Source organism: Cornus florida, unplaced genomic scaffold, assembly GCF_030987335.1.
Source record: "Cornus florida cultivar Cherokee Brave unplaced genomic scaffold, ASM3098733v1 CherokeeBrave_3.0.0_Hap2_Chr03, whole genome shotgun sequence".
Taxonomy (NCBI): Eukaryota; Viridiplantae; Streptophyta; class Magnoliopsida; order Cornales; family Cornaceae; genus Cornus; species Cornus florida.
Window position 1 is genome coordinate 85878118 of NW_026775573.1, and position 13114 is coordinate 85891231.

General features: G+C 32.1%; 2 protein-coding genes across 2 annotated transcripts; both read right to left on the reverse strand.

Moving 5' to 3' along the window:
- Positions 1-6723: 6723 nt before the first annotated feature.
- LOC132301780 (receptor-like protein EIX2) lies at positions 6724-7783 on the reverse strand. Its single transcript, XM_059799006.1, has 2 exons — positions 7045-7783; positions 6724-6806 (listed from the first exon to the last, which is right to left on the reverse strand). The coding sequence occupies exons 1-2, from the start codon at positions 7781-7783 to the stop codon at positions 6724-6726; spliced, it is 822 nt and encodes a 273-aa protein (XP_059654989.1).
- Positions 7784-7876: 93 nt separating this feature from the next.
- Positions 7877-8602, reverse strand: LOC132301781 (leucine-rich repeat receptor-like protein kinase PEPR1). The gene has a single exon (XM_059799007.1). The coding sequence runs from the start codon at positions 8600-8602 to the stop codon at positions 7877-7879; it is 726 nt and encodes a 241-aa protein (XP_059654990.1).
- Positions 8603-13114: the final 4512 nt, after the last annotated feature.

A 13114-nucleotide genomic window follows, 5' to 3' on the forward strand; every position in this document is an offset into this window, starting at 1 on the left:
GGATGTCTTATCTTCTAATGCCATCACTCCCACTCAAACGGATAGATATGATCGAAAAAAAATTGGAATTTTGTTAAACACCTTCTGTGCCTTAGGTTCTCAACCAAAGGCTCTAATACCAGTTGTTGGAGTTGCTCTGCACAATAAACTGGATTTGATACCAGTTGTTGTGGTAGAATCTCAAATATAACGCTGTTCAAGGAATAAACAAGCAATCACGAAGAAAAAAAAAATTACACACGTGAACATAAGATATACATGGTTCACCCAAATCTTAGGGCTACGTCTATGGAGCACATCGAACAAATTCACTATGAAGAAGATGAAGAATTACAATGGAGAATTTTCTCTCAATGTCTCTCAATTGCTTTCTCTTGTGTTGGCACAAATTAATCATACAATATGTATGATTTCTCTCTAATTCTCACACACCCTAAAGTCTGATTAGGGTTGATATATATAGCCCTCTACAATGGAACACAATTTGTCTTATAAGAATTGCCTTTTGTAAAGTCCAAAACCAACAAGAAAAGTAAATTACGTAAGTTCCTAGAAGAGTTGAACCAGTTCAACCTTTCTTGAACCAGTTCAACATTGTTGCCCAAACTTACTGCAATGCACTGCCCCACTTGAACCGATTCAAGGAATGCTGAACCAATTCAACTTTGGCAATGGCCAAAGTTCAAACCAACTACTCCAGTTGAACCGGTCCTAAAATTCTTGAACCGATTCAAACATGCCAATAGCCAACAACATAGAACCATTTAGCTTCTCAAAATCCTTTCACGTAATCACATGATCAGACTCCACAAAAAAACACAATAATAAGTGGTTTTAGTAACTATGGTGATAAGCATTGAGAGACATGGTGGCATGGCCCTTAATATTTTTGGGTGAAAAGAATCTAAAAATAGGTTCTTTGGAATATAAAAAAGATATTTTTGTCTTTAGTTTTTAAAGAAACGAAAAATATCTATATTTCCGTTCTTCTCATTTCTCTCCCTTTTGTCACCAATTAGAGAATATTTATGTATACTTCACCATAATTATCGTTAAAAACTAATTTGCTCAACTTCATAAATCTTAATCCAATTCTTAAAATGTTTTTACATAATGATGTAAGTTCATATTGCATTATTATTTTGTACTCAATATATATATATATATATATTGTGTGTGTGTGTGTGTGTGTATAACTGGGAGTCACAGAAACAAACGAAAATATATCTTAATACTAGTTCACCAAAACTAATTTTTTGAAGCATATTACTCTTCACAAAAGGAGACACCTTAATAAGGCCCCTTAAGTTGTTTAATTGATTGTCGTATTTTAAAGAAATCATATTGCCTCCGGAAAAGAAAATTAAAAATAATAATACTAGTTAATTTGACACTTTCATATGAATATTTCTTACTCTGCCTACTAACATATCATTATAAAAATATTTCACTTGCAGTCGTGGTCTCAAGGAATTGTTTGCATTCAAGAGGAGTTGAATCTTAAACTTGATACTTCGTAGGACTCCAAGCCTAAGTGACTTACCATTTAAGCCAACCCTCGCTTAGGGTTGAAAGCAAAATTAAATAAATAAATATATAGATGAAGTTATAATTTGATTTCAAGACTTGTTAGGTGTAGTCTAGGATACTTGAGGAAAGTATCTAATGAAAATGTATTCAAGTCTTCAAGCGTACTTGGCATGAACCTGCATAGACACTCTCCTTATAAGAATCCTTCGTAACAAGCAAAATTGATTTTTCAACCAAAAAAAAAAATTTAATTTATGTGTGGCTGAATCATGATGCCAAAGTGGACCTATCAATTTTAGAAAGCAATTACCATTGAAGAATTGACTTTAGAAAGCAGCCCAATGTGAATAAAATGGGGGAGCCCATGTTGACTAGATATGAGATTTTATTTTCTTGCTATCCATCCATCTTGATAAAATTATAAAAAAATAAATATAAAGTTAAATTAACACCAACATTAGCATAAAAAAAAATTAAAATCATTTTCAACAATCGGACTTGTTCTCACTATACTTTTCTGAACTTAGAAGTCACACACATTTGTTTTTCCCAAGGGCGTGTTTACGCTTTCACTTTCTTATTTTTACTTTCTCTAAATGTAAAATCATGATTTTGATTTCTTGAGGTAAAAATAAAAAGTGGAATCATGTTTAATAATTTTTTCTATTTTCAATATTTTGAAAGCAAAAAAATAGAATGTAAGTTCAATAAATTATAATTTTATTTTTGTTTTTGTGGTCATCTTTCTCTCTCTAAAAGAAGGTATCTGGGTTTGATTATAATTATTTGGCTTCCTCAATGGTGAACTAAGCAAGTATAAATTTAGCAACATAAGCATAGAAAAAGTGAGGGCCTAAAACTATGACTCCAAAGAAGAACCTGATAAAGATTAAAGAGCTCATCTGTTCCTCTATACATATTAATGTCATCGCGATTCTTTGGCATGCACAGAGTAGAAAAGGTAGGCTCTGTAAACAGACCCATGTTGTAGACAATGTAATTATCATCAATTTTTGGTCGTCTATCACTTCTCCTGGCTGAATAATCTCGTCCTAAAGTTCTGCCTCTCTTATTCTCCGGCGACGACGATACCGGAATCAAGAAGTAGTTGATGTGGTTGAAAAGAAAGAAATAGATGAGTTTAGTAGAGGAAATCATCAGTCCAAATCCTACATCAGTCCAGTGATTCGATGAAATTGAGGCATAGTTGCTTAAAATTGGAAGAAATCGGGGTGATAAGATGATGGGTCAACAATAGAAGGAGGAAGAGGTTTCAGTCTTCAGTGGATGATCGGCGGCATTTGGTAGCAGTTTATGGTGGTAGAGAGAAGAAGAAAGAGGAGCTGGTGTCCCCTTCGTTGCCGGTCACTGATCGCCCGATTCCAAACTTGCAGTGGTTGTGGCGGCATGGGTCTTGGTGATAGGAGAGGATTATCGGCGGGCGTTTGGTAGTAGTTTGTGGTGGTAGAGAGAAGAAGAGAGATGAGTTGGTGTCCCCTCCGTTACCAGTCACTGATCGCCCAATTCCAAACTTGGAGTGGTTGTGGCAGCGTGGCTCTTGGTGATAGGAGAGGTTGATGGGTTAGGGCAAGAAAGAGGGGAGACAGTAATTTTGGTGGGGATAAGTAGCACTATAGTGGAAAAGTAATTTCTGTCTACAGTGGAGAAAATAAAGAAAGTATCAAATTGTCACTTTCTCTTTTCTTTCGTTAAAAGAGAAAGTACTTTTTTGAAGTTGAAAAGTGAAATTACTTTATTGAACATGATTTTTACTTTTGATTCTCAATTTTAGAAATTGACAGTAGAAATCAGGAATCATTCCTGTTAGTGAACAGCCCAGCAAACCAAAATTTATTGTGAGTTTATGCAGCGCAAGATTAGAATTTTTTTTGATGTGTTTATTTCTAAATTTACTTATTTTAGCAATTAATCAATTAATTTCATGCAAGATAAAATAACGTAAACTAATAAAGTTAGAGATGACACCATGATTTTTAGTGAGGAAACCCCAATTGGTAAAATAGACCTGTTTACGAGGAAAAAACCTCGTGGACTTAGTTAAAGCCACGCTCGGGTATGATCAGAATCGGTATCATAGTCAACCTCATCTTCAACTCGTGAAAAGCGGATTCACATGCTTCATTCCACACAAACTTCATACGTTAACTTATTAAACACATGCAAATAAAATAATCGGGTCCCACATGGCGCATAAAACAATGCATAGAAAAATAAATAAAATTAATACAAAAAAAATCCAGGACATTACAAATTTTCACTTTGAAGGATCGTTTTACCCTTATGAACCTTAGGGTCCTGGAGCAAACCCAAAACTATGGTTATCTTACGTTTATGAATCGAAATGGTTAGAAATGTTCGTTATGACCTTGATATGACTTTTATAACATAGTATGGAGCAAAATGACCATTTTGCCTTTGAGTGTCCTCGGGTTCGGGTAAGGACCCGATTAGCAATTTGGACCCCCGAGTTCGGGGTCGTGATAAAAGTTAAAATAACACTAACAATAGCATTAAAAAAAAAAAAAATTACGCTAACATCTTCAGATTTGGACAATTATTTTTCTATTCAATCAAACAAAATGAGAGAAAATTCTATTGTTTTATGTCATTAAATTACTTTTTGTAATTAAAATTTAATTTTATCGATATAATTGTTTGATTAAATGTCCATCTTTTATATATATATATATATATACAAACACACACACATGTATTGTATAGAATAAAAAATATAATATAAATAATATAATAATAGTATATATAATATATAAGATTTAAATTTATATGTAATTGCAGTCATTATAATGAATTTGCAGTTGAAATGGGCCCATGTGGAAAGCAAGATCAATTTTGACTGTGAACAGTTTCTCAATTCGTACCCTACCTTACCAATTCAAAAACTGTGTCCAACAATCACCATTTTATTTATTTTAAGAAAAAAGAAAGTTCCTAATTCCTTAATTAACGGGCTCCTAGTTTTGTATTTCCCAAACTGATTTTTCCTATCTTTTAAAAATTATTTTGCTCATCTTCAAAAAAAAAAAAAAAAAACTTACACTAATTATGATGAGGAATGGAGAAAACAGTACTTAGAGGCTAAGAGTAAAATTAAATAAATATTACCTACCCAATGATGTAAGTTCTTGTTGATCCTATAAGTACTGTTTTCTACATATAGTTGATTCATAAAAACAATGAATGTTTTCAGAACACTTTTCAGGCCATCCAACATACATCCACTCACACAATCAGTACGTACTATGACATTACTGTACTAGCAATGCTTCACGAACACCATTACCAAAAAGACATTTCTTTTAACAACCGAACAAAAATTAATTATAGTACAAGAATTATTTCATATAGAGTATTAAGTATAGCCTAACTTATTTATGCATAAATGAGTAGGAAATAACTGTTTTTCCCCCTAGGAAGCAAATTTTATTACACCCAAATTACATCAACATAAAAGAAAAACCAATTTCAAAAAAGAAATACACAACAAACCCAAACACCAACAAAGCAAACCAAACCACACCAACAACACATCCAACAGCCAGATAGTATGCAGCCTGAAAGTACTATGTGAAAATCTAGCTCCGAGTTGATCCAAAATGTCGAATTATTCATTGTATCAACCATAAAATAGAATTAACAATATCCGTTGATTTAGACTGTCCGTCATGTAAAATCTAATTTCTGTTCAGCCACAATTTCCATATAAATGAAACAAAGATCTACTCACAAATTTAGTTCTTCTTAGTTTCCTAAGAAAAATTGAGAACTAAACTAGTCCACCAATTTCTGTCAAAGGAATTTATACTATCAAACTGCAATTTAAAAAGTCCAGCAAAGTCCAACCACGTCTTTTTTTTATAAAATAAAAAGATAAATAAAAAAAATAAATAAATAAAAAGGACCTCTCATATTGATTGCAATGTCTCTTCCATTAAATTATGACAATAAGAAAAATTAAACACACACACACCGAAAGTTCATGGTCTTTGCCTGTGGCATATTTTTTTTTTTGTTAGGCGAATTTGGCTATGGCTGTGGACGAAGAGTGTAAGCTGAAGTTTTTGGAATTAACAATAGTTCATTGAACCTAGCTTATAAGGATCATCATATTTAATTCAGATTTCAACAAACTAATAAAATTTGACAAGAAGATCAATAATTCTCTGTTCTCACAAATAATTATATGATATAATAATATTCTTATCACATTATATAAGTAAAATTATATTGGAATTACATCATTTCAACACAAGGGTCATTTTTTTTGAAAATTGGAATCTATTAAAAAATAATGATGGCAACAAAAATTATAATATATGAAGTAAATAGGCCACCAATAACTTCTTAACTAGAATGAGAAAAAATTAAAGATATATTCACATACCTAAACCAAAAATAAATAAATAAATAAAGAAAAATAAAGAAAGAAATGAAATTTAAGATATATTTCTCATGTTTTAAGGCTTATTAATCTATCCATGTTAAAATAATATCTAAGCCCAAGTTTAGAGTTTATGAAGTAGGAGGGTGTCAAAACTATTTGGAGATTTGTGCCTAATTTAGGTCAGCATATTTTTGGGAATAAAGCAACGGACAATAGACAAAATGATTTCCCTTTTCCTGAATCAGGATTGGTTTAAATTGATTCGTTATTTCAAAAAAGAAATTATTTCTTTTTCGTTGTTATTGTTGTTTGCTTCTATTTGTGTTAAAAGGGTTTTAACATAATAAATATCAGTTAATTTATATTTGAAGTGATAATTCATATAACATTAGCATGAATACAAAAACAGACTACTAAGTGTAAATAGATAAGGAGCGCGAACTGAGTAGCAACCACACAAGAAGGAAAAAATAAAAAATTAGAAGGGAAGAAACGTGGAAGAAAAACGTTGTAGAAGATGATCGATGATGATATTCATGTATCATCAGCTCTTTTGATCTTGAACTTTCTGCGGAGCCAGTTCACCTCTAGCAATATAGCCAAGCAAATCCGGTCTTTCATGTCATCAAGAAGCTGAAAATAAGTATGCCTCTATGTCCTTTTGAGGAGAAGAGTACCAAAAACAACCCAAAATCCAACCACAAATCCAGGACCCATACCAATATAAAACCATACCATTTCATACTCTTCTTCCTCTTTCTCCATTGACGTCACATCTCAACCTTGAGATCCTTCTTCTCTTGTGCAATTGTTGTTGAGAGGGGCTCTACAAAGTTCAGAATTTCCAATGTAGCTAGTTGCATTAAAACTCAAATAATTGATAAATGTCAAATTCGACATGCTTTGTGGAATTTCACTGAAAAGATGATTTCTTGAGAGATCAAGAGATTCTAAAATTGTCATGCCTCCAATATTTTAGAGTAACTTTCCCGTAATTTGATTGTGAGACAAGTTTAAAAATCGCAATACATGAAGACAAAAAAACTCTTCTGGAATCGAACCGGATATGTTATTACTTGATAGATGTGTACTTCTAACAAGTCCAAGGATATTCTTATACTCGGATTCCCTCCCTTTTGTTACCAATGAGAGAATATTTATGTAGGATTCAACAAAATTATTGTTCAACTGGACAAAATTTCCAAATAATTGTTGATTCGTGGTAATCATGGCACTGATATTTTTCCAACATTTTGGTATGGGTCCAGATAGGTTGTTATTCCTAAGATCGAGGATTATAAGATCAGAAAGTTGGCATTTTTGTGTCGGTATATTGCCGATAAATTTATTGGATCTTAAGCTAAGAATCTCCATGTGCAGCATATCTCCAATCCAACTTGGAATGAGTCCGGTGAGTTCATTTCCACCTAAATCAATGAAACTCAAAGAGGTGCAGTTTCGCAATGATAAAGGTATTTCTCCAATGAACTTATTATTATGCAATTGCAATGACTTGAGCATGCGTAGCGAACCCATTAAGTTAGGAACTTTACCAGATAGGTTATTCCTCCCCAAGTTTATATTGGCCAGATATTGCCATTGCATCGAGCAATGAGAGAGTTCTCCAGATAAAATATTATTTGATAGATCCAAAACCTCTAACAAACTTTCTCCATTCATCTCTTGGCACAAGAATGGGGAAATGGGTCCAAAGAAAGAATTGTTTGCAAGGTTCAACATTTTAATGTTCGGAGACAAACGTGGTAACCAACCCTCGAAACGATCAGAAGTCATTTCAACGATACTAGAACTTAGCAACACATTCGACATGTCTCCATTTATCTGGTTGTCGGAGAGATTAATATAATCAATATGTGAAACCCACTTCCACAACCATTCTGGAGCCGTGCCGAAAATTCCTGACTAAGAGATGTCCAAATAATTCAAAGATGTTTGTGTTCGTAGCCATAAAGGAAACCTTGGACCCATGTTGCTGGAGCTCATTTTGAGTATGTGAAGTTGAAAAGGAGGAACCCAATTGGAGTTCATGTTGAAGAACAGAAAGTTTGAACACGTATAGATCTTCAATTTTGACAGTTTGGCAAAACTGGCTTCGGAAACAATGCCTGCTAAGGAATTGGTTCCTACATATAGTTCCTCTAGATTTGAGAGCAACCCCATACTGTTTGGGAAAGTGCCATTCAATTTATTAGCAGAAAGAGAGAATAATCTCAAGGACGATAAGTTTCCAACAGATGCTGGAATGAGACCATGCAATAAATTTGCAGAAAGATAGAGAGATTCATGATGTTTCAATTGCCCAAGACCGTCTGGGATTTGCCCTGTGATTAGATTGAATCCCAAATCTAAATAGCTCAACGGGGGAAGATTTGAAATGCTACTAGGTATATGACCATATAAGGAATTAGAGGATAGATCGAGAACACGAAGGCTCGAGAGGTTCCCAAGCTGATGAGGAAGCAACCCCTCAAAAAGCGAATGAGAGAGGTTGAGATATCTCAAACTTGGCACAGAACTAAAGAAACTTGGAATAGTAGAACCACTGAAATTATTTTTGCTCAAGTCCAAGTAACTCAGAGATTCTAATACCACCAAAGAGGGACTAATCTTCTCACCCAATTGCTGCATCTCATAGTATGGATTGGGGAGGTGAAGGTGGATGACTCGACCAGTAATATTGTTGCAGCGGACTCCAGTCCAAGTACAACAATCTTGTTGGAGTCCAGACTATGAGGATAGTCTGTTGGAAGATCAGTGCGACCTTGTTTGAAGTTGAGAAGAGTTATTTTCTCCTTTTCACTGCAAACTACATGTGGAATATGTGGAATAGTAATAGCACCATCACAAAATAATAAGAAGGTAATTGAAGATGATAGCAGCCAAAGCAAGAGAAGCGCTATGCGACTACGCATCATCATCATCATCAATTATATCTGATTACCAAATTAATGGTATCAAATTAGTTGATGATACATGTAAAAGAAAACTAGTACTCTCACAGTATATATCTTCGTTTCTGGGTCTTTTGGCAAATGGTGGGGCTATGTAGAAATGAAGATCAACTAAGCCACCAGAGACTTCCCTGCCACAATAATCGATGGGGCTCATTCTTGGTCATGAGTTTGACTTGGGACACTGTCCACTCATTTCATTTTCCACACCAATTACAAAACCCAGTATTGAATAACAAAAATTGAACATTGAATTTTTTATTGTTCAGATCTTCCGCTTGCTTGAGCAGTGTCCGATTTCTATTTTTTTAGGCTGACAATTATCACAAGACTTTGAAAACTTAACTTACAACATCAATAAAAGATTATAAAATAAATAAATAATAATAATTATAATCAATTTCTCTCTTCCATATCAATTAAGAAACGTAATACAGATGGATGGAACACGGTACTTAATTATATATGAATGCAATCACAATTAATTATATTTAATTTTTTTATTATAATAATTTTAGTCAAAAATCTGTTTGTATGACATTCTTCTTAGTATTTTTTTGTTTTATTTATTATTATTATTTTAAAAAAGTTATTTTGTAAACTTTAAATTACACATTACTACTTAATTAGAAAATTTGAAAACTTTATATAGTTGAAGTTGTAAAATTATTTGGTACTCAAATATATATATATATATATAGCCCATTCTACTTTTCTAGTCAATGAAATATATTCTACTTTTCTAGTCTATGAAATATATAAGACAGACTTGTCCTTCCAAAGTGAAACCGGTAGTTCAGATACAAAAAGAGAAATTAAAATCTTAAGAATTTAATAAGAAATTACAAATAAAAACAAAAGGAAATTAGAACCACTTTGGAAGGACAAGTCTTATCTTTTATATTTCATTGACTAGAAAAGTAGAATGGGCCGAGAAAATGAAGAACCACTTCGGGAGGACAAGTCTATCTTATATATTTCATTGACTAGAAAAGTAGAATGGGCCGAGAAAATGAAGAACCACTTTGGGAGGACAAGTCTATATTATATAGTAGTATTTCATTGACTAAAAAAGTAGAATGGGCCAGAAAATGGAGATCACTTAAAGGGCAAGAAGCTTTAAATCAACCAGAAAACTATGTCTAAGACTATCTACCAAAATAAATATGAGTTCTTAATTCATTACTCAGCTCCCCGATCCAATGTTGGGGGAGGGGGGGAATTTAAGGGGCTTCTAGTTTTGGAACTAATTTTTTTGAAGTATTTTACTCTTCGGAGCAGGAGATGACTTTAATAAATCCCTTAAGTTGTTTAATTGGTTTTATCTTGCCTGCGAAAAAAAAAAAAAAATTAAATAATGATAATAATAATCAATTTGGCTCTTCCATATGAAATTATTACGAGCGTAATCGACCTGATATTTCATGAGATTACAGGTCGAACTGACTTATCACTCGAACCAATTCCTTGCAGTTAAAAACAAAGAATTAAAAAAGTTACATTTTGATTTTAAAACTTTTTAGGTGTTAGATACTTAAAGAAAATATCTTATAAAAATAAGTTCAAGTCTTTAAAAGAATTTGACATGAACATGCATGGACACTCCCCTTATAAGAATCTATTATCTGTCATAACAATTACATTTGACTTGGGATATTGTCCATTCATTTCATTTTCCACAGCAATTGAGGCTGAGAATGAGCCCAAGACTTTGAAAACTTGACTTTTACAACATCAACATTACAATAAAAAAAACAAAATAGGAAGATACAAAGACATTAAGAAATGTAATACAGATGAATGGATCAAGGTAATTAATTATATATGGATGCAATCACAATTAACTATATTCAACTTTTTTTATTATTATAATCATTTAAGTAAAAAATCTATTTTTACAACCTTTTTCTTATTATCTTTCTTTGCCTTATTTATTATTCTTATTACAGAGGAGTTGTTTTTGTAAACTGTAAATTACACATTACTAACTTTAGAACTTAATTAGCAATTTTGAAAATTTTAACGACTTCAAGTTGTAAAATTATTTGGTACTCAATGTATATATATACATACCTGGTAGTTCAGACACATAAAGAGAAAATACAAATCTTAAGAATTTCACAAGAAATAACAAATAAAAATAAGGATAAAATTTTTCGCTTGATATATATATATATATATATACACATATAATATATAGGTAAAATTTGACATAACCTCAAGGATGTGTCAATGTAATTTACCCTAAAAATAAAACGAAAATAGAACCACTCTCGGAGGACGAGTCTCTCTCTCTCTCTCTCTATATATATATATATATATATATATATTTCATTCACGAGAAAAGTAGAATTGGACCCATTTGAAAATGAAGATTACTTAAACCACCTATCAAGTTTTAATCAACCAGAAAAGGCTACCAATCACCAAATATGTGTTCTTAATTCACTAATTAATTAATTAACAAAATTTTAAGACATTACCCAATGGCCTAGGTGGTAAAAAGATCAATTCTCCGATCGAGTATGCTTGTGTTACAATCCCCCTCTTCCTAGTTTTTTTTTTTTTTTTGTTTTTTTTGGGAGGGAACACTCGAACCAATCCCATTCATGCAGACTATGTAGTTGGGAAAAAAAAAAATTACATTTTGATTTCAAGACTTGTTAGGTGTTGTATACTTAAAGAAAATATCTTATGAAAATGTATTCAAGTCTTCAAGAGAATTTGGAATGAACATGCATGGACACTACGCATATAAGAATCTATATTCTTCGTAACAGGCACAATTGATTTTCACCAAAAAATAAAAAATAAAAAATAAAAAAAATAAAAATAAAAATTCTTTGTTTTTGTTTTGGCAGGAAAGCATATAAGTACAAAATCACATACACCACAATATTTTGCATGAGGATTGAAGTCATACATACATCGTAATATTCTACATGATGCTGGAAGTCATACCACCTTAGCCCATGTTCGTGTCGATAAAGAAACTTTTCTTTAATACTTTTGGACTAGTTAAGTTATGTCTTAACTTGGAATCTTTAACTTGGAAAAAGATTAATTTAATACTTTTGACCCATTCATACGGAAGAAATTATTAAATGGTTCTGAACTCTTAATACTTGGTGGACCAGTTAAATTGAGACCCTCAGATTGAGAAGATGGCTCCACAAGAGTGTATTAATATAGTGCAAAGAAATCTCAATATTAAATTCTATTAAATTAGTCAACAAAGTATTAAATGGAAGATAACTTTCTAATAATTTATCCCCATGTGACCGTGTCCAGTGCCTTCATTGACTTGACTTGGAGCCTTCCAGTAGAAAGATTTATTGCACAATTTCAAAATGACAATGACACATGTTGATGCACATCTCAAATTCTAAAAATTATAATATATGCTCGTCAACACCACCTTTCAAAGAGAAATATATATATAAAAAGATATATATATATATATATATATATATATATATATATATATATATATATTAGACTCAACAAAGTAGCACCACATGAGAATTTTATCAGAATTATATTTGAGCATTATATACATATGAAATGCTTTCCACTTGCGTGAGTAGTGTCCTCCTCCTGTTTTCGAGGCTGAGAATGATTCTAACAACACCAACATTAGCATTAAAAAAAACAAATAATAATAATAATAAATAAAGGTAAGAATATACAAAGACACTATAAAATGTAATATGGATCTAGGTACTTAATTATATATGGATGCAACCACAATTAACCATATTCAACATTTATTATTATTATTATTATTATTATTATTTTAAGTTGAAAATCTGTTTGTATGATCTTTTTCTTATTATCTTTTTTTGCTTTTGTACACCTGAGCCCATAGGTCCGAATTACTAACCAGGTCCTTACCCGAATTGCATAATTCTAAATTGCATAATTCTAAAGTGAAGTTACACGTCGGGTAAAGCTCAGTCTTTTCCTTGTGGTCGTGATCGACCTGATATTTCATGAGACTTCATGTCGAATTGACTTAACACTCAAACCAATCCCATTCATGCAGACTATGTAGTTGGGAAAGAAAAAAAAAGTTACATTTTGATTTCAAGACTTGTTAGGTGTTGTATACTTAAAGAAAATATCTTATGAAAATATATTCAAGTCTTCAAGAGAATTTGGCATGAACGTTGTAACACCCCCACATTTT

Excerpts from the sequence above, each read along its gene's own strand:
- LOC132301781 (XM_059799007.1), bottom strand. The coding sequence starts at position 8,602 with ATGCAGCAATTGGGTGAGAAGATTAGTCCCTCTTTGGTGGTATTAGAA.
- LOC132301780 (XM_059799006.1), bottom strand. The coding sequence starts at position 7,783 with ATGTCGAATGTGTTGCTAAGTTCTAGTATCGTTGAAATGACTTCTGAT. Across the intron at positions 6,807-7,044 it reads TATCCTTGGACTTGTTAGAA|CTACATTGGAAATTCTGAAC; the intron begins GTACACATCTAT and ends TAATGCAACTAG.